Source organism: Pristis pectinata, chromosome 27 (assembly GCF_009764475.1).
Source record: "Pristis pectinata isolate sPriPec2 chromosome 27, sPriPec2.1.pri, whole genome shotgun sequence".
In the NCBI taxonomy this organism is placed as follows: Eukaryota; Metazoa; Chordata; class Chondrichthyes; order Rhinopristiformes; family Pristidae; genus Pristis; species Pristis pectinata.
The window spans coordinates 25,032,010-25,053,849 of NC_067431.1; the positions used below are offsets into that span (position 1 = coordinate 25,032,010).

Sequence of the window (21,840 nt, forward strand, 5' to 3'; positions counted from 1 at the left end):
GGGAGGGATAGTGGTCAGATAGGAACAGTGGGGGTAGGGTGATTCGACAGATGGAACCAGGTGGGGTTGGAACACAAGAAACAGAAGTTGACCAATCAGCCTGTTCTACCTGCTCCCTCATTTAATAAGATTATGGCAGACTTTTTACCCAGCGCCACTGCCCCTGCACTGACCCCATCTCTCTCAATTTCCTTCATTCCCAAAGATCTGTTGATCTCCACCTTCAGTATACTCAGCGACTGGGCCTCCCTAACTTTCTCGGGTAGAGTCCTCCAAAGATTCCCACCCTCTGGCTGAAGAAATTCCTTCTCACCCCAGTCCAAACAGTAGACCCCTTATTTGAGACTGTGACTCTGGTTCTAGATACCCCAGCCAGGGTACACATCGTCCCTGCTTCCATCACGTCAAGCCTGATTGGGATGCTTTGTATATTTGAATGAGGTCACGTCTCTTTCTTCTACTGGAAGGGTATCTGTTACTCACCGTTCCTGCTGGGCTTGTTTCTCCTGTTGCTGCAGTTCTTGCTCTTGTGCCTGGATTTGCTTCTCCGACCTATACAGAGTGAGTCCAGTTACAGCCTGGTCAAATTCTAAAGCACACCACATCCCGAGCATCATCACTCAGACCCTGTGGATCATTATGTCATGCGGAAGGGTGGGTTAGTAAGTTTGCTGGTGACACAAAGGTTGGCGGTGGTGTGGATAGTGTAGGAGGTTGCTGTAGATTACAACGGGATATTGACAGGACGCAGACCTGGGCTGAGAAGTGGCAGATGGAGTTCAACCCGGAAAAGTGTGAAGTGACTCACTTCGGGAGATCGAGCTTGAAGGCAGAATACAAGGTTAATGGGCAGGGGGGTAAGTAAGTTCAAGGGAGATGTGTGGGGCAGATTTTTTGCTGAGAGTGGTGGGTGCCTGGAATGCACTGCTGGGGTGGTAGTGGAGGTGGAGGCAGATACAACAGAGGCATTTAAGATGTTCTTAGATAGGCACATGAATGTGCAGAGAATAGAGGGTTAGGGACATTATGTAGGCAGAAGGGATTAGTTTAGTTAGGCATTTAATTACTAATTGAATTAGTTCAGCACAACATCGTGGGCTGAAGGGCCTGTTCCTGTGCTGTACTGTTGTAATGTTCCATGTTTCAAACTCTCCACCAAAGCCTGCAACAGCTTAGTCACAGATATAGTCAAGACAGAGACCTTTAGGTGTTTAGATAATAAAGGAATCAAGGACATGAAAAGTGTGAAGTGGCATAGATCAAGTGGACCATCAGAGACTTTTTGCCAGGGCAAAAATGGCTGACACGAGGGGGCATAGTTTGAAGGTGATTGGAGGAAGGTATAATGGGGATGTCAGAGGCAAGTTTTTTTTTTACACAGAGAGTGGTGGGTGCGTGGAACGCACTGCCTACAGAGGTTGTGGGGACAGATACATTCGGGACGTTTAAGAGACTCTTAGATAGCCACATGCATGATAGAGAAATGGAGGGCTATGTGGGAGGGAAGGGTTAGATAGATCTTAGAGCAGGATAAAATCTCAGCATAACATCGTGGGCCGAAGGGCCTGTACTGTGCTATAGTGTTCTACATTCTATGTATTACACCAGCACAGTCAGTAGACTGGGGCAAGTCTCACCACAATGGCAACAGACACAATGTTTAATCCCATTAGTCGGACCGGGGATGTGAATGGGTGCGCGATGGCAACTATACCAGATATGGTCTGAACCATTCCACATTGGAATGGGGGCATCGTCACTGGATTCCCACCCAAACTGGTCGCTGGGTGAAGCCAGGCCAGAAACAGTCCCAGAGCACTCACTCGCATCGTGACAGATCAAAGGCGGGTGAATATTCTGTAGGGTGGTCAATGAAAGAGGCTCAGAGTAGGTCCACTAGCCTCAGCTCCCTCCGTCTTGTGTTAGCAAAGGGGTCTGGTGCCAGTGAGGGGGTTGTGAAGGATGAAATTGAGAGAAACTGCAGCACCTGGTGTGAGGTGGAGCCTCATGGACGGTGAGTCAATGCACCATCTTGGGAGGTGCTGCACCCCAGAGAAGCCCACATTTGATCTCTGGTACCCAATTAACGAGTGCTCCAAACTCTCCTTACTTTTTGACCAGTTCCTCTTTGCTCTGGAGCACCTCTTGTAGGTTCTTGATCTGGTTCTGAAGGACTTTCTTGTCATTTTGCTGCATTTTTCGCTCGTTCTCCATTTCCTGCTTCAGCCGCTGCACCTCTGCTGTTTGTTGCTGGGAAGAGAAAACGTCAAAGGCCTCAAATCGATGCAGTTGATGGAACTCCTAACCCTGCCCCCAACTTTCTACCCCACCTTCTACACTCAATGACAGGCTAAAACTGGTCACCGCAACCAAGAGGCTGGCTCCTCCTCCACCACAGTCCACGCCCCTCTCAAACCCAGGTAGGGAATCAACATGGTCCAAGCCTTTTCAGCACTGCTGAACTGAAATCCACCACCAGGTGGCAGTCATGACCACCAAAGATGGCTCTGAACCCCATGGCTTCATGGGGAGATCACACCCAGGGCGAGCTCAACACCACATTGTCCATGAGATCAGAAACCACTCACCCAGGTCCATAGATTCATGGAAAATATGATTCGGCCCATCACGTCTGTGCTAATTGAAAAAGTATCTTATCCTACTTGGGTCCGTAGCCCTGCTCAGCATGGCTCTTCACGTACACATCCCAGTACTGCTTAAGTGTGCTGAGTGTTTCTGCCCCCAACTCCTGTTCAGTCAGTGAGTTCCAAGTAGGAAACACAGCAACCAGTTAGCATCCAGCAAGCTCCCACAAACAGGAGGGAGCCGGTGTAACACTAACCAGATAGGTGATGTTGGATGAGGAAGAACAATTGAATGGAACATCAAACAAGGTGCTGGAGGAACTCAGCAGGCCAGGCAGCATATGTGGAGGGAAATGGACAGTGGATGTTCTGGACAGAAGTCGGCCGTCCATTTCCCTCCACAGATGCTGCCCGACCCACTGAGTTCCTCCAGCACCCTTTTGTTGCTCCAGGGTCCAATCTCTTGTGTCAGCAACTGAATGGGGTGGTGTTCCTCCCAGAGAATCATACGTAGTGAGCTGACAGACAGCCCCACTTATAAATGGTGAGAGGTGGATAGGTGGTACACAGAGGGACATGCGTGTCCTTGAACATGAATCACTGAACATACAGGTATAGCGAGCAATAAGGGAGGCAAAATGTATGTTGGCATGCACTGCAGGAGTTCCAATGATACAGGCAAGCCTACGTCTGGCACACTGTGTACAGGTATAGCCGCCTTACCCAAGGAAGGATGTATTTGTGATAAAGTTCATGACATCGATACTTGGGGTAGAAGTTTTGTCTTGTGAGAAGGGGTTAATCAGACCGGACCTACACTGCCTAGTGTTTAGAAGTGTACTTCCCTTCAACCATTCTGTTCTTGAACAACTGGCAAAACCCTAATCACTACAATTTAGCAACACTATGACCACTTTGATCACTTTGCACTATAAATGGACTTATTTTTTCTGTTGAGTCCTTTCTTGTAAAAATTGTGTAGAATTTATCTTTATGCTTTTCCTGTGAATGCTGCTTATCTGATGCTCTGTGTCTGTGATGCTGCTGCAAGTAAGTTTTTCATTGCACCTGTGCACACATGGACTTGTGCAGATGACAATGAACTCGACTTTGACATTGAAGAGTGACACGTGATTCCATTACAACACAATTCTTATGCTCTTAGACAGGCACATGAATGTGCAGAGGATGGAGGGATATGGACATTGTGTAGGCAGAAGGGATTAGTTTAGTTAGGCATTTAATTACTAATTGAATTAGTTCAGCACAACATTGTGGGCTGAAGGGCCTGTTCCTGTGCTGTACTGTTCTATGTTCTATGTTCCAAACTCTCCACCAAAGGCTGCAACAGCTTAGTCACAGCTAGAGTCAAGACAGAGACCTTTAGATGTTTAGATAATAAAGGAATCAAGGACATGAAAAGTGTGAAGTGATACACTTTGGAAGGTTGAATTTGAAGGCAGAATACAAGGTTAATGGCAGGACTCTTAGCAGTGTGGAGGAACAGAGGGATCTTGGGGTCCACATCCATAGATCCCTCAAGGTTGTCGCGCAGGTCGATAGGGTTGTTAAGAAGGCGTATGGCGTGTTGGCCTACATTAGTCAGGGTATTGAGTTCAAGAGCCGCGAGGTAATGTTGCAGCTCTATAGGACTCTGGTCAGACCACACTTGGAGTATTGTGTTCAGTTCTGGTCGCCTCATTAAAGGATGCATGTGGAAGCTTTAAGAGAGGGTGCAGAGGAGATTTACCGGGATGCTGCCTGGATTGGGGAGCATGTCTTATGTGGATAGGTCAAGTGAACTAGGGCTTTTCTCTTTGGAGAGAAGGAGGATGAGAGGTGACTTGATAGAGGTGTACAAGATGATAAGAGGCATAGATCGAGTGGACAGTCAGAGACTTTTTCCCAGGATGAAAATGGCTAACATGAGGGGGCATAGTTTCATAATTTGAAGGTGATTGGAGGAAGGTATAAGTGGGACGTCTGGGGTAAGTTTTTTTTACACAGAGAGTGGTGGGTGCATGGAACGCACTGCCGGCAGAGGTTGTGGGGGCAGATACGTTAGGGACATTTAAGAGACTCTTAGATAGCCACATGAATGATAAAGAAATGGAGGCTATGTGGGAGGGAAGGGTTAGATAGATATTAGAGCAGGACAAAATATCAGCACAACATTGTGGGCCGAAGGGCCTGTACTGTGCTGTAAATGTTCTATATTCTATGGGGTTAGTGTAGGAAGGTGGTACTCGGATGAAAGATCGGCTATGATCCCATTGGATGTTGGAACAGGAGCACGGGCCGAATGGTCTGTTCCTGCTCCTGTTCCCTGTATTCTGGCCACCCTCTCCAGCACTGACCTTACAACTCTCCAGCGTCTTGCTCTGCCGCTTCAGCAGCTGCTCGTACTGGGAACTCTTCTCCTCGCACAGGAGCTGCCACCTTCGTACTGCAGCCTCCAGCTCTGCAAGCTGACGGGCAACATCATCAATGCCGGCACAAGTCCCGGTGTCACACACAGCAAGCAGTCAGGCCCGTCAGCCCACCAACTAGCAGGCACCCATTTACACACACCCCATTTTCCATATTGCTTTACACCATTTGGCCCATCGAGTCGATGCCAGTTTACAAAGCAATCTCATTCCCCCATCGGATTTAAGTAGAGCACGCCAGTGCCGCTGCTTCCTCAGAAGGCTGAGGAAATTCGGCATGTCCTCATTGACCCTCACCAATTTTTACAGATGCACCATAGAAAGCATCCTATCCGGATGCATCACTGCTTGGTACGGCAACTGTTCTGCCCGAGACTGCAAGAAACTGCAGAGAGTTGTAGACATAGCCCAGCGTGTCACGGAAACCAGCCTCCCCTCCATGGACCCTGTCTATACCTCTCGCTGCCTCAGAAAAGCAGCCAGCATAATCAGAGACCCCAGCCACCCCGGACATTCTCTCTTTGTCCCCCCTCCCATCAGGCAGAAGATACAAAAGCAGGAAAACACTATTCCTGCTCCTGTTCTGTGTTCTGACCATCCACTCCGGCACTACCACACTTACGGACAGCTTCTATCCCGCCGTAGTAAGATTCTTGAACGGATCTCTTGTATGTCACAGATGAACTCTTGACCTCACAATCTGCCCTGTCATGGCCCTTGCACCTTATTGTCTACCTGCACTGCACTTTCTCTGTAAATGTAACCATAACAGTAACACTATATTCTGCAAATCTAAGTTTTCCACTGTATCTCAGTACACGTGACAATAATAAACCGATACCTACTTTTTTTAACGTTTTCTGATAACGTTCCTGTCAATTCACCCCAGATTTTGCCACTAACTACACGATGGAGCAATTTACAACGGCCATGTAACCTACCAACCCTTGCCTTTGGGATGTGGGAGGAAACTGGAGCACCCGGAGGAAACCCAGACAGTCATAGCGAGAACGTGCAAACTCCACACAGTATTCCCGCCAGAATCCAATTTCTAGGATGACCTTCCCAGTGGGAGACACCACTGGGGTAGGAATCTCAGCGGGTGGGTCTGCTTCTGGCTATAACAGGGAGCCATCGGCACAGGGAATTCATCAAACTGTATCTCAAGCAATCTGGAAGTATTCCTACCTCATTCTTCCCCCGGAGATCCTGATGCGATGCCTGGGAAACATCCTCATCCCTGTCAGAGAAGAAACAACACTCTTAGTATGTTCTAATGGGGATCTAAAACTAAAGGAATGTGAGAGGGGAGAGGGTGGGGGGTGTGGGGAGGGGAAGAGGAAGAGGAAAATAAGAGGGCGGACTCACCTCCTGCCTTGGACACCATGGGCCAAATGGCCTTCAAATGTGCCGCATATTTCAATGACCCCAAAGTCACTCCACCATTAACGTGACACAAGTCAGGAGTGGGACAGAACACCCTCTACTTCCCTGGATAAGTGCAGCTCCAACAGCCCTCAGGAAGCTCGACACCATCCAAACAAAGCAGCCACTTGATTGGCCCCCGAATCGACCACCCTAAACGTTCATCCCTCCACCGCCAGTGCACTGTGACTGCAGGATGTACCATCTACAACATGCACAGCAGTTACTTACCCAGGCTACACCGACGGCACCTCCCAAACCCAAAGCCCTACCACGGAGCAGTAAGTGCGTGGGAACGCCACCAACCTTCCCCTCCAAGTCGCACACCATCCTGATTTGCAAATTTCTCACCGTACCTCATTGTTGCTGCATCTATACCCAGAACTGTGAGAGAACCCTCACTGGAAGGGCTGCACTGGTTCGGAAAGGCAGCTCACTGTGACCTAATCGAGCCACTTAGGAACAGGCTATAAATTCTGGCCTTAGCAGAGATGCCCACATGCAGTGAAGGAATGAAAGAGCAGTCTGTAGATACTCGTCTCATCATTTCCTCTTGGCCAGACAGCAGCACCGTACCTGTCCTCATCAGCTGTGCTCTCCACGTCCTTCTCACTGACGTTCTCAACGGGAATTGCGGACTTCTGCAAAACAATGTGAGGGAGAAAAAGTGTTTCTAATTTAACTTTGGAAGCAGTAATATAGAACCCACTGGCCAGGCAGGTAAAGAGCGCAGCACTGCGCTTCGTTCAGTGTTACTCAGTGCAGTTCGTTGGGCTGGACTCACCAGAGTCCAGACCACCACCTGCCTACACATATCTCCCTTCTCCAGCATAAAGCTCCGGTTCCAGATGTGATCCTTGTGCTCGGTGAGGAGTCCTTCGGGGGAGCAGATGTCAGATGTGTCTGCATCTGAACTCCGGGCCACTCCCGACTTCCACATTGCAAGAAGTCACTCATATTTCTCATGACCAGAAGGAGGCCGTTTGGCCTATCTAGTCAATGCTAGCTCCCACAGCAATCCCATTCTCACACATACTTCCTTGCAACTCGTGCTCTCTCACACGTCCATCAAATGCCCCCTGATTTTCTTACCACCCACCCAAGCTCGGGGTAACTTACAGCTGCCAATTAACTTACCAACCAGCACATCTCTGGGATGTGGGAGGAAACAGGAGCATCCGGAGGAAGACCACACGGTCAGAGGGAAAACACACGGACAGCAGCGGAGGTCAGGATTGAACCTGGGTGACTAGAGCTGTGAGACAGCAGCTCTAACAGCTCCACCACTGCATCATACCCTGCAGGTGACACCATCCGGCCTATGAATTACTCTGTGTTGGGCAGCCACAGAGATACCCACTAGCCTCACTGCCTTCTTTCCTCTTTTGTTCATGGATTCCTAGAGTTATACAGCACAGAAACAGACCCTTCAGCCCAACTCATCCATACCGACCAAGGTACCTACCTGAGCTAGTCCCATTTGCCTGCATTTGGCCCGTATCCCTCTAAACCTTTCCTATCCACAAACCTGTCCAAATGTCTTTTAAACTTTGCGATGGTATCCACCTCTACCACTTCCTCTGGCAGCTCGTTCCACCTACCCAAGCGGGATGTGGGAGTAGGAAGGTGGCAAATGACTAGAATTTCTGTTCCCCGAAAGTGAATAACTGAAGTGTTCAGTCACACTGATCCTTCCTGCCAATGAGTACCGAGCCGCCAGCAGCCAAGACCCCCAACCCCTCACGTCCTTAAATCAATACCTTCAACCAAAGTTTTTGATTTTCTGTCCTAACATCTCTTTATGAGGCTTGATGTCAAATTTCAGTTTGCTAACACTCTGTGATATTTTGCTGCATATAAATGTAAGAAGTAAAAACAGAAGATGCTGGAAATACTCAGCAGGACAGGCAGCATCCGCAGAGGGAGAAACAGAACTAATATTTAACATTAACTCTGGTTTTCTTTCCACAGATGTCACAGTATTTAGAACATAGGACAGTACAGCACAATACAGGCCCTTCGGCCCGCATATCCTCACCTAGACTATATAACCCCTCCTTCCCACATATCCCTCCATTTTAAATTCCTCCATATGCTTAAAGTATTAAAGTATTTTCTGCTTCATTTCAAACTTCCAACATCTGCAGATGTTTTTTTTTGCTTTTACATATAAACGCAAGATGTTGATAAAATACTCAATACATCCTGTTGAATGAATTACTAGACCAAGAGATAGAGGGGAAAAAGGGAGAGGGAAAAGCAAAAATAGCAGAAAAAGAATTAAAAAATGGAACAAGAAAGAGACGAAAAAGAGCTGAAGGAAGAAAGGAAGGGGAGAAGGGAGAACTGTGTGCAGTTCTGGTCGCCACACTATAGGAAGGACGTCATTAAGCTGGAAAGGGTGCAAAGAAGACATTACTGGGACTGGATGGCTTGAGTTGTATGTAGAGACTGGACAGGTTGGGACTGTTTTCCCTGGAGTGTAGGAGGCTGAGGGATGACCTTATGGAGGTTTATAAAATCATGAGGGGCACCGATAAGGTGAATGGCCACAGTCTTTTCCCCAGGGTCAGGGAGTCTAAAACTCAAGGGTATAGGTCTGAGAGGAGAAAAATTTAAAGGGGCAAGCTTTCCCACACAGAGGGTGGTGGGTATACGGAACGAGCTGCCAGAGGAAGTGGTAAAGGCGGGCACAATTACAACCTTTGGACAGGTTCATGACAGGAAAGGTTGAGAGGGACAGGAGCCAAGTGGGACTAGATCAGGTAGCCACCTCAATCAGTACGGACGAGTTGGGCCAAGGGGTCTGTTTCTGTGCTCTGGGTCTCCAGGACTCTACGAGCAAAAGAGGGAAAAAAAAAGAGGAAACCCAGAACGAGAGGAAAGAGAAGATTAGGAGGCAAGAGAGGAAATAAGAAAGAGGAAAGGGAAAAGAAGAAGATGAAGGGGCAAGAAGAGATGAAGAGAAGTATAAAGAGGAAAGCAACCTGCAGTGTGTCCCCCATCGCATTTTTCAGACTCAGAGAATGGGAAATGGAGGCTGAGAAAATGTTTTACCTTCTTCCCTTTGGTCTTTTTCTTCTTTTTCTTTCGGCTGTTCCTCTGGGGATCGTTCTGCGATTTAAAACATTTTTGTGTTTTTTTTTGATCAAGGTTCAGATTCCGCCACAAAGTTCTTGGCAAGAGGTCACGGCGTGCAGGGGAATCTCTATTGGGCCCCGAGCGGTCTGCGCTGGTTCTGCTGCAGTCGGTGGGCGGGATGGTGGAAGACGCTCTCTCACGGTGAGGAACTTGGCCGCTGCACGCCAGCACTGCTGGCAGGGCCGGAACTCAACAGCTCCAATTACAGGGTCAAATCAAGTAATGGTGAAAGTACCGAAAGAGGCCACTCGCCCCATTGAGTCCATGCTGGCTCTCTGCAAGAGCAATCAGTCTCAATTCCCATCTACTTCCTTGGAGTTCTGCAACTTTTTAGCCATTCAAATACGGATTTAGTTCCCTTGGGAAAGCTGTGGTTGAACCAACAAGCCATTGTGCAGTGCAGACCCAGCCTCTCCCTCCTGTCCCAATCCCTGTAAATCGGTGCCCTCTGGGTCTTGCTGCTTCCACCAATGGGAACAGTTCCCAGCTCAGTCCGGATCCCTGAGTGCTCTCCAGAATCCCACCCCCAGCTCCCTTGGAGAGTGAAGGATGGCTGGACCGCACGCAAGGTCAACTCCCTCCCCCCACACGGGGAAAACGGCACCCAGCAACTCACCGCACACTGCGTCTCGGACGGCCGTGAGCTCCCCTCGCCTTTCGCTGTTACTTGAAACGAAAGCGAATTTTCCTGCAAGAACGAGGAGGAGAATGATGAGCTCGAACGGGAAGGAGTTATCCCAGTGATCCCAGATCCACACGGACCAGGGAAAATCCCAAGGGAGACACACTGCAGCTGCCAAGGGACCTCAGTCGGGTTCGATATCATGGCCAGCAAAGGAATGACCCTATCCCACCACTTTTCCTAGCACCCAGCAGCACTGAAAATGAAGCTTCAGACCATTATCACACTGCTGTTCTGATAATTTAAAAAAATATTTTTTTACATTTCTATAGCACCTTTCACATCCCTTCGAGGTCAACCCGCAACACTTTAAGATGAGATGGGAGATGAGATATCTTTATTAGTCAGACATACATCGAAACACACAGTGAAATGCATCTTTTGCATGGAGCATTCAGGGGGCAGCCCGCAAGTGTCGCCACGCTTCCGGCCCCAACATAGCATGCCCACAACTTCCTAACCCGTACGTCTTTGGAATGTGGGACGAAACCGGAGCACCCGGAGGAAACCCACGCAGACACGGGGAGAACGTACAAACTCCTTACAGACAGCGGCCGGAATTGAACCCGGGTCGCTGGCGCTGTAAAGCGTTACGCTAACTGCTACACGATTGTGCCTGCCCATGAAGTATTTCTGAAGTAATACACACAAAATGCTGGAGGAACTCAGCAGGTCAGACAGCATCTATGGAGGCAAATAAACAGTTGACATTTCAGGTCGAGACCCTTCATCAAGATGGAGTGTGTGTTGTGCCAGATTCCAGCATCTGCAGAATCTCGTGTCTCAGTTTTGCTGCTCCACTGCGAATCTCTTCGAGGGATGCCTACCCTGAAGAACTTCTCCTCCTCTCTTCGAGGGGAGTTCTGAGACCCTCTCTCACTGCTCCCCCTCTGTGATCTCTGCTGCTCCCCTGTTCCTCGACCATGTGCTCACCCAGTGTTTATTTCCCTCCATAGATGCTGCCTGACCTGCTGAGTTCCTCCAGCACTTTGTGTGTGTTGCTCCAGATTCCAGCATCCGCAGAATCTCATGTCCAAGTATTTCTGAAGTGCTGTTCAGATAGCACGGCAGCCGATCTACGCACAGCAAGATTCCACAAACAGCAATGTGATGGGGGGGATAAGAAATAAAACTGCTGGAATCTGAAACAGAAACAGAAAATGCTGAAAGAACTCGGCCGGTCAAGCAGCGTCTGTGGAAAGAGAAACCGGTTAACGTTTCAAATCATAGGACCTTCCCCAGGATAGTAGTGTGATCATGGTTGAAATTCTGTTTTCAGTGATGTTGGATGAGGAATGGCCAGGACACAGGGGTAACATTCCAGTTCTTCTACTAAGGAGTTCTGTGGGATCGTTTATTCCCACGCGCGAGGGCAGGCATGGCCTCAGCTGAACATTGAACCGAAAAATGTCTCCTCTGACAGAACAGCACTCCCTCAGTATTGCACTGAAGCATCAAGTGGTCAGGTGCCTACAGCAAATGGAACCCACAATCTCTCGCTCACAGGCTGCAGTGCCACCCATTGACGTACAGCTGGCATACATCAGAGGTGTGGCAGGTGCCCGGTCTTCCAGTCACTCGGGAGTAGGCACAGAATTATAAAGGTGGCAACGGGGCTGGCAACAAGCAGGGAGTTGGTTGGAATAAAACAAGTAAATAGAAACATGAAGAGTTGGGGCAACAAACGATCTGCTGGAGGAATTCAGCGGGTCGAGCAGCATCTGTGGGGGGTGGGTGAGGTAAGGTAAGGAATGGTCAACGTTTTGGACCAAAACCCTGCACTAGTCTAGTGCAGAATCTTGACCCAAAACACCAACAGTTCCTTCCCCCTCCACGGATGCTGCTCGACGTGCTGAGTTCTTGCAGCCGATTGTTTGTTGCTCCAGATTTCAGTAGTCTCTTGTGTCTCCAGCAAATACAGGGAATTGCACAGCTTCCAAAGGAACGTTGTGACGAACGGGTTGACTCAGGAGATGGGCATCAATGACGTGACCCTTCAGAGCCCAGGCAACCGGATCTGCACGTCCGGCACGTAAATGAAGCAGCCCAGAAACCGGACAGAAACGCCAGGACGAGCGAGGAGCCCCTGTTCTACCTTTTCTGTGGCATCTTGACCCAGCGCAATCTCTCCCTCTCCGCCAGTCTCTGCCTCTTTCTCCCTCCTGTCAGGTGTGGCTGTGCCCGTTGCCGGTGCGGGATTCTCCTTCCCTCCCGGAGGAGGCTCCGCTTTGGTCTCCCCCATCTTCATCACCTCCTTGGTCTTCGTCTCTGCAACAATAAGGAAGAGTTAGAAGCTGGAACAGAATCACAGTAGGATAGAGGAGCTCATTCAGACCACCGCGACCATGATGGTTGAAAAAGAGCTGTCAATCCTGATCCCACCTCTCTCCAACCCGGGAGCTACCAGCACAACAGGCCATTCAGATACTTTTTACAGCCAAAGAAGCATTTCTGAAGTGTGGCCACCACCGTGGTTCAGAAAGCACAGGGGCCAACCAGTGCACAGCAAGATCCCACAAACAGCAAGGCGCTGGAGAACAAATAAAGCCGCAGATGCCGGAATCCGAAACTAAAACAGAAATGCTGGAAGAACTCAGCCAGTCAGGCAGCATCCGTGGAAAGAGAAACCAGTTAACATTTCAGGTCATTGACTTTGACTTTGATGAAGGGTCTCAGTCGAGTCAAAGTCAAAGGTCAAAGTCGAGTTTATTGTCACATGCACAAGTACATGTACGCACAGGTGCAATGAAAAACTTACTTGCAACAGTATCACAGGCACATGATATTAGAGACACAACATTCACAAGCAAAACATAAATTATACAAGAAAGGACAAAATTCGAACCAAAAAAAAGTCCATTGTAGTACGAAGTGGTCATAGTGTTGCTGTACTGAGGTAGTGATTAGGGTTGTGCAGGTTGGTTCAAGAACCAAATGGTTGAAGGGAAGTAGCTGTTCCTGAACCTGGTGGTGTGGGACTTCAGGCTTCTGTACCTCCTGCCTGACAGTGGCTATGTGATGAGAGCAGGGCCCGCATGGTGGGGAGAATTAGAACAGCAATGTGATAATGGTCGTTTTCAGTGATGTTGATCGAGGAATAAATATTGGCCAGGGCAGCAGAGATAACATCCCAGGTACTTTTTGAACAGTGAGTTTTAGACCCCCCACCACTCAATCATGACTACTCAGCTTCCCTCTAACCCTACCGCCTGATGCCTTAAATCTCTACCCCTATTTAATGACCTCTCCACTAACACAAGGAGGTCCATTCCTGTTAAGAGAATCAGTCCTATCCATTCACCATCCACAACATAATAATCCGAAGCAAGAGTAAACCATTTGGGCTCTCAAGCCTGTTCCATCATTCAACAAGATCATACCTGATCTCCTACCTCAATGCTATTTTCCTTTTGCGCTTATCCATATCCCTTGAAGCCTCCAAGTCTCCAAAGATCTATTGATCCCCATCGTGAATGAGCCTCTGGCATTCTACAGACTCTGAGTGAAGAAGTCTCTCTTTTCAGTATAAACTGTCTACTCCTTATTTTGAGATTGTTGTTCTTAGTTCTTAGACACCTCAGACCAAGGAAACATCCCCCTCGTAGCTTGCACATCACCCTCCTTCGTTCCAACGTAGACTAACTGTGGCTTGGCCAATCTTGTGAACAGCCCCATAAATCGCATCCTTCCTGTGATGACCAGAACTCTACACACTGCTGTAGTTGTGATCTAATGGCAGGCAGCGCCAGCGATCTGGGTTCAATTCGGGCCACTGTCTGTAAGGACTTTCTGCGTTCTCCCCGTGTCTGCGTGGGTTTCCTCCGGGCGCTCTGGTTTCCTCCCACATTCCAAAGACGTACGGGTTAGGGAAGTTGTGGGCGTGCTATGTTGGCGCCGGAAGCGTGGCGACACTTGCGGGCTGCCCCCAGAACACTCTACTTAAAAGATGCATTTCACTGTGTGTTTCGATGTACATGTGACTAATAAAGAGATCTTATCTTATCTTACACAGGTCCAGGGTGACTTCCCTGCTCCTGTATTTTAGAACTTCAGGCTCCCACTATAAAAGGGAGAGTAGCTGGGAGATATAGGGGCGATAACTGCTGTTGGGGAGCACGCCTTGAAAAAAATGGAGAGGTTTGCGGGATGATTCGTTTGTGACACCTTTTGTAGCCAAGAGCTCCGTTAGACCAGTCGGTAGGAGGATTAATGCAATGGGCCAGAGGCTTCATACAGGCCCGAGACTCAGATGACGGGGAGGAAGAGGCAGAAGGAGGCTCATGTGTGACAGAAACTTCGGATGCACCATGTGGATGTCCGGACATAACTTCAGTCTCCATCCGTCAGGGTGACCCAGGCCTGGCCCCACAGTAACATGAGGCAACACTTGTTCTGACTCAGCCTGTGGTGTCCAACATGTAGCCCGTCAAATAGATCCCTCTGGCCGATCCCCCCAGCATTCACTGCTCTCCCCTTTCCACCTTCCTGCAGCAGCTGCTTGGGGTCTGAAGACTACTCCCGACAGGACCTCCCTATTGCGACCAGCAAGTCCCACCCCCAGCAATGCCTTGACAGCCGGCTACACCAATCACCCTCTTCCCTGCCGGGTAGCCAGCTGTCAAAACTATAAAAAACTTTGAATATCTGCATCCAAAAACTGTTAAGATTTCTCATGCTATTAAAAACTTATTAAGGTTTAAAATGTGAAAATATTGGAACACAAACACTAAAAAAAAACACATTAAAGTTAGATATGAGCCACAGAGACTGGAGATGTGGAGATGCTGGAAATCTGGAGCAACACAAGAGCATTGGAGGAACTCAGCGGGTCAAGCAGCATTTATGGAGGGAAATGGACAGGGTCCTGATGAAGGGTCTTGACCCGAAACGTCGACTGTCCATTTCCCTCTGTAGATGCTGCCTGACCCACTGAGTTCCTCCAGCACTTTGTGTGTTGCTACAAGTTAAATACATTTAGGTTTGTAATTAATACATTTAAATTAACTCAAATGGAGTTGACAAATGGAGTATAATGTGAGCAAATATGAAGAGTTCCACTCTGGAAGAAAGAATGACAGAACGGATTGTTATTTAAACGGAGGAAGTACAGAAAGCACAGAAGAGTTTGGGGTTCTTGTAAATGAAACACCCATGTAAAAACTGAAAGTAAAAGCAAAATGCCAACACAGGAGAGAGAAAGAAAAAGGATGAATGTTCTTTTGCCACTAAAAGTGTAACCGAGAAGATAAAATAAATGGCAATCAGAGAGTGTCTGTCCACCACGTTATCCTGTGGGAACGTTTGGTACAGGTGGGAGCTCTCTGTACTGTAGCAGGTAGCCAGTGCCACAGGGTTACGGAAGGAGAGGTCCTTACGTAGGTGAGCCTTCATCGCCATCATGTACTGTCCGGTCATCTCTGAGCACTGCCTTCCCATGAGTTCTGCGATCAGCTTATGATCCCTCCACAGCAAGTAACCAGGCGTGAACATGATGTCCTCAATCTCCTCGTGGTCTTTCCCAAGCCAGCAGAGGCACTGCTTTGCCTCACTCCACATGGCCAAGAACTCCTCTTCTGGCACGCCCAGGTAACCGTCTCTCAGCACCAGCCGTCTCCGGAGGTACAGCAGGCGCAGGAGGCTGGCCGGCTTGGAGTGATCATCGGGAGGGGGCTCCGTTCGCCAACCTTTCCTCGGCTGGGGGAAGGACTTGACGTGCATCATTAGAAAGACAATGAGGGTGACGTCGTACTTCTGGAACTCCAGGCGGGAAGCCTTCTGCGGATACAGCAGCCCCCAGTCGGAGTGGGAGGCGAAGGTCGCCTGGAATTCCCGGAAGTGCCGGTGCAGTTCTGCTTTCTTCAGCTTCCTAATCTCCGCCTGCAGGTCACTGGGAGGCACACGCTCAGCAAAAACCTTCTGTGCCATCCGTGTTCCCTCCAAGATAATGAGGTACATCAGACGGAAAAAGTTACAGTACGAGTTTCGTTCATCCGCTGGGAGATCCTCCCGCCTTCTCAGCCTCTTAAGTGGCATGTACCGTTTGAAACGAGGTATGTATCCGTCACCTAGGGGTAAAAGAAGGGCAACTGTGATTCAGAATCAGGTTTATTATCACACATGTCGTGAAATTGTTGTTTTGCGGCAGCAGTACTGTGCAAGACATCACTGGAGAGTGCTGAGCTTTAATTATGAACAATACGATCACAAAGGAGGCCCTTCAGCCCATTGTATTTGTGCCCAGCATCAATCAATCCCCTTCCACATCCTGCAAGTTTCCCCATTCCCTTTGCACATTCTTGTTAAATGTGTTTCCACCTTCCTTTCAGGTTCCAGCTCATTATAACTTGTTTAACATTGAAGTAATTATCCTCAGCTGCCTTACCAATGACCTTAAATCCGTGTCCCCTGGTTCCTGATGCTGATCGAGTTTCCATGATGCTGCAAGCATTGAGAAATCTTCCAAATACATTTCTCCCTATAAAACTTTCTTTCCTACTCTGCTGAAGCTGGCTGGTCAGACTGGGGAAGAGTTTTCAAAGGGACTGGGCACTTTGCAAGGAGTTTCACTCAAGCAGCCTTTGTTTATCATAAGTGGGGGCAGCAAATTTTGGAAACTGGGTTGGAGGGAACACGTCCTTCTAGAGTATCGATGTGCCTGCTTTTGAGTGGGGTTTTGATTACACCGAAGGGTGATCAGTAGTGGACACCCTTGGCTCATATTTCCAACTTAATCCAAGGTTCAGTGATGTACAATGAGGCCCAACAATGTGCAACATGACACAAACACGGGGTCAGTTTCAGCAGGCTGGGATCTCTCCCTTTCCAAACAAAAACCCATTCCAAAGATGTACGGGTTAGGATGTTTTGGGCATGCTACGTTGGTGCTGGAAATGTGGCGACACTTGTGGGCTGCCCACAGAACACTCTACTCAAAAAAGATGCATTTCACTGTGTGTTTCAATGTACATGTGACTAATAAAGATATCTAATCTTTACACCGTGGATTTTTGAAATTCATTCATGGAATATGAGCATCAGTGACGAGACCAGTACTCCATCCCAAATTGCCCTCGAGAAGGTGATGGTGAATCTCTGCAGCCCCCCTGGTGATGTGCTCCCACAGTGCTGTTGGTTGGGGAGATCCAGTGGGCAATGGTGATGGTGGATGTGGGAGAAAACGAACATTGGCGTCAAACCCAGAACAGGGAGACCCAAGTAAAGGACAGCTAGAGGTGTGAACGTGGAACCAGCTGCAACATGGCGAGGTTTAAGCAGATCGAGTTGGCAACTTTAAGGGAAGCTTGATGGGCTTAATTGGGGAATATAATTCACCTACAGGCAGTCCCCAGCATTATGCAAGGGTCTGTTCCTAAGCTGATATTTTACGTCAGAAACGTCTGTTTTCTATGGTTACCCATATTCTATTGCCCTGCATACATAGAACATAGAACAGTACAGCACAGAACAGGCCCTTCAGCCCACAATGTTGTGGCAACACAGCTATTCCCTCCTACCTACAGAATGCCCATATCCCTCTCTTTTCCTCTCATTCATGTGCCCATCCAAGCTCTTCTTGAAAGCCCCCAATGAATTTGCCTCCACCACCCTATCAGGCAACGCACTCCAGGCATCCACCACTCTCTCAGTAAAAAACTTACCCCTCACGTCTGTTCTGAACCTACCCCCCTCACCTTAAATGCATGCCCTCTGGTATTGGATCGCTCAATAATGGGAAAAAGATATTGCTTGTCCACCCTATCTATGCCCCTCATAATTTTATACACTTCCAATAGATCACCTCTGCCGCTCCAGAGAAAAGAGCCCAAGTTTGTCCAGCCTCTCCTGACAGCACATGCCCTCTAATCCAGGCAGCATCCTGGTAAACCTCCTCTGCACCCTCGCTGAAGCCTCGATGTCCTTCCTATAGTGAGGTGACCAGAACTGCACGCAATACTCTAAATGCGGCCTAACCAGAGAGATGTATCATAACTTCTTGACTCCTTTAATTCTTTTATTTCATTGAATATCTTCTACGGTCAATCTAACACTACCCAAAAGTAGACTAATGGAACATAGGCTCCAGATTACAGCTTCTGCAGTCTCTTGCATAACCAGAAAACATTTTATTATTATTACTTAATTAGAATTTGCATAAAATCGGATTTCTGTAAGTCAGGTCTTCCGTGAGCTGGGGACTGCCTGTATTGAGTTTCCTATAGATGCCCCGTTAAAGTATACAGCACTTTTCATAATTTTAGAATGACACAAAACTTTTTAAAGCCATTACATTAATTACATTTGACGAATATACAGTTGGAAAGTGAATGTGGGGTGCAGGGTAGGTGGAGGTGTATGTGGTGTATAAACATCAGCACTGACCATATAGGCTTAATGGTCTTTATCGCTGCTGAATGCAGTCCGGGGATTTAGAACCATAGAACACTACAGCACAGAAAAACAGGCCATTCGGCCCTTCTAGTCTGTGCCGAAACCTTATCCCGCTAGTCCCATTTACCTGCACCCAGTCCATAACCCTCCAGACCACTCCCGTCCATGTATCTAACCAATTTATTCTTAAAACTCAAGAGTGAGCCTGCATTTACTACATCAGATGGCAGCCCATTCCATACTCCCACCACTCTTTGAGTGAAGAAGTTCCCCCTAATGTTCCCCCTAAACCTTTCCCCTTTCACCCTAAAGCCATGTCTGGGATTTAGATCACTTGGACCACCAGAGCTACCTGCATAGAGTCATAGACTCGTACAGCACAGAAAAAGGCCCTTCAGCCCACGTGTCCATGCCAACCAAGATAAACTAATCCCATTTCCCAGCACTTGGTCCGTATCCTTCTAAAACCTTGTCATCCATATACCTGTCCACATACTTCTTAAATGTATCTAATGTACCTGCCTCATCTACTTCCTCTGGCAGCTGGGTCCATATACCTACCACCGCTGTGTAAAAATAGTTGCCCTCAGGTTGTTTATGAAACCTTTCACCTCTAACCTTAAAACTATGTCCTCCTAGTTTTCAATTCCCCAACCCTGGAAAAAGACATGTTCACCCTATCTATGTCCCTCATGATTTTATGTACCTCTATGAGACCTCCCCTCAGTCTCCTACACTCCACAGGCCCAGTCTGGCTAACCTCTCCCTATAACTCGTTGCAGAAGTGGAACATATTCAAACACAGTGATAAGACTATTGAAAAGGTTCCCTTATACAACGAGATGGATTCTTGACCTCACGATCTACCTTGTTGACTTTGCACCTTATTGTCTACCTGAACTGCACTTCCTGTAGCTGTGACACTTACTCTGTATTCTGTTATTGTTTTTACCCTGTACTACCTCAATGCACTGTGTAATGAATGACCTGTACTATCGGTATGCAAGACAAGTTTTTCACTGTACCTAGGTACAAGTGACAATAATAAATCAATACCAATACCAATTAAAAATCTCCATTGCAAAATAACCCAGTATTTTTTATAGTGCCTTTCACATCTCTTTCAGAACACCCTAAAGTCCTTTACACCCAATGAAGTATTTCTGAAGTTATAATGTAGGAAGTACAGGAACCGGGATTTCACAACCAGCAGCACGATAGCCACTAAATAATCCATTTCAATAGCATTAACTAAGGGATATATTTTCACCAGGACACCAAACCAATAAAACTTGGATTAACCAGCAAGGATCTCTGAGTTATTCTGTCATCGTCCCATCCTACTTACGCAGCTTTTCAAATTCCTGCTGGAACTCATCCAGACATTTCCTCAGTGTCGGGAAAGATCTTCGCTCCTCTTCTAAAAGGAAAACAAACTCAGCCTTCTCGGCAGCCGACTTCATGTAGACGATGACCTCCAGCAGCCTCTGGCCTCTGTGCACGGGGGAGGTCTTCATCAGCAGGTCGTTCTCCACGTCCGTCAGAATATTTCGTGTCTGCAGGCTATAAATAAGGTCCCTTAAAGGGATGCCGTTCAATGGTTCTGCCAAAACCTCCAGGTACAGGTACAGGAAACTATCAGCACAGCTGTTCCCTTTAAATAAAGAAAAGTAATAGAATAGTATTAGCCTTTCAGAATCAGATTTATTATCACTGACTTATATGTCGAGAAATTTATCGTTTTGTGGCAGCAGCAGTACAGTGCAAAGACATAAAATTACTATAAATTACAAAAATAAATAAATAATGCAAAAATAGGAATAACGAGGTGGTGTTCATGGGTTCATGAACCATTCAGGAATCTGATGGTGGAGGGGGAGAAGCTGTTCCTGAATCATTACGTGTGGGTCTTCAGGACCCTGTACTCCCTCCCCGATGGTAGTAATGAGGAGAGTTACAGCCAAAGACAGGCGCTTTGGCCGACAAACTCCACGCCGACCATCAAACACCCATTTACACCAATCCTACGGTAACCTATTTTATTTCCCGCACATTCTTATCGACACCACCACCACCAGCCCCCCCCCCCCCCCTGCCAAGATTCTACCACCTGTCTACACACCAGGGAGAATTTACAATGGCCAATTAACCTCCCAACCCACTCATTTTCATGATTTGGGAGGAAACTGGAGCACACCACCACCCCCCCACCCCCAACCTCCCACCCCACCCCACCCCAACCTCCCCCCCCACCTCCCACCCCCCCAACCTCCCCCCTGACCCCCCACCCCCCACCCGGGAAAGCCCACACGGTCACAGGGAGAACATGCAAACTCCACACAGACAGCACAGAGGTCAGGATTGAACTTGGTCGCTGGGGCTGTGAGGCAGCAGGTCTACCAGCTGTGCCACAGTGGTATCCTAGACAGTCTTAAATACAGGAGCTGATGACTTAAAAATCCAGTCAATTCTCCCCCTCACTTTACTGATAGGCAAATTAAACATTCAGTTCACCTCTGTCCTTCCAGAAAGGTGTTGACCGTCATTCCCCACACAACTGGAGGGTTAACCCCCAACCACCCAGGGATTTTTTTGCCCCGGAAACCTCCCTGCTGTGTGACAGAATTGGAAGGTCAACCTGTGGTCAAGGTTGAACCAGCTGCAGAGTTTCTAACCCATACCACGTTGTTACTCATTTACTGGACACCAGCGTTTATTGCCCAGCCTTAGTTGCCTTTGAGAAGGTGGTGATGAACTACCTCCCTGAACTGCCTTAGCCCTTCTGGTGAAGGTGCTCCCAAACTACTGCTGGGGAGAGATCTCCACGATTTAGACGCAGTGACGATGAAGATCTGGCATTATATATTTCCAAGTCATTGCGATGTGCAGCCTGGAGGGGAATCTGCAGACAGTGGTGTTTCTATATGCTGGCTGCCTTCTGCTTTTTGTTGTTAAAGGTCAGGGATTTGGGAGATGCAGTCAGAGTGGTCTGGACAAGTAACCACAGTGCACTGTGCAGACAGTACACCCTGCAGCCATGGTACAGTGGTGGAAGGAATGAATATTTACAGAGGTACATGAAGTTCTAATCAAGCTGGCTATTTTGTCCTGGATGGTATCGGGCTTCATGAGGTGGTACTGATCCAATTGAGTTTCTGGTCAATGGTGGCCCTTAGTGGTCGTGGGAGTC

General features: G+C 48.1%; 1 protein-coding gene across 5 annotated transcripts in view; it reads right to left on the bottom strand.

Moving 5' to 3' along the window:
* LOC127583781 (E3 ubiquitin-protein ligase TTC3-like) overlaps positions 1-21,840 on the bottom strand; it is an 81,206-nt gene that overhangs the window by 17,132 nt on the left and 42,234 nt on the right. For all 5 annotated transcript variants that reach the window (XM_052040119.1, XM_052040118.1, XM_052040116.1 and 2 more), the window contains 10 exons: positions 19,999-20,304; positions 15,638-16,327; positions 12,358-12,530; positions 10,197-10,268; positions 9,497-9,553; positions 7,016-7,080; positions 6,203-6,254; positions 4,943-5,053; positions 2,111-2,250; positions 484-552 (listed from right to left, as the gene is read on the bottom strand). In XM_052040119.1, the coding sequence (XP_051896079.1) occupies positions 484-552; positions 2,111-2,250; positions 4,943-5,053; positions 6,203-6,254; positions 7,016-7,080; positions 9,497-9,553; positions 10,197-10,268; positions 12,358-12,530; positions 15,638-16,327; positions 19,999-20,304 (1,735 nt within the window). The remainder of the gene's footprint in view (positions 1-483; positions 553-2,110; positions 2,251-4,942; positions 5,054-6,202; positions 6,255-7,015; positions 7,081-9,496; positions 9,554-10,196; positions 10,269-12,357; positions 12,531-15,637; positions 16,328-19,998; positions 20,305-21,840) is intronic.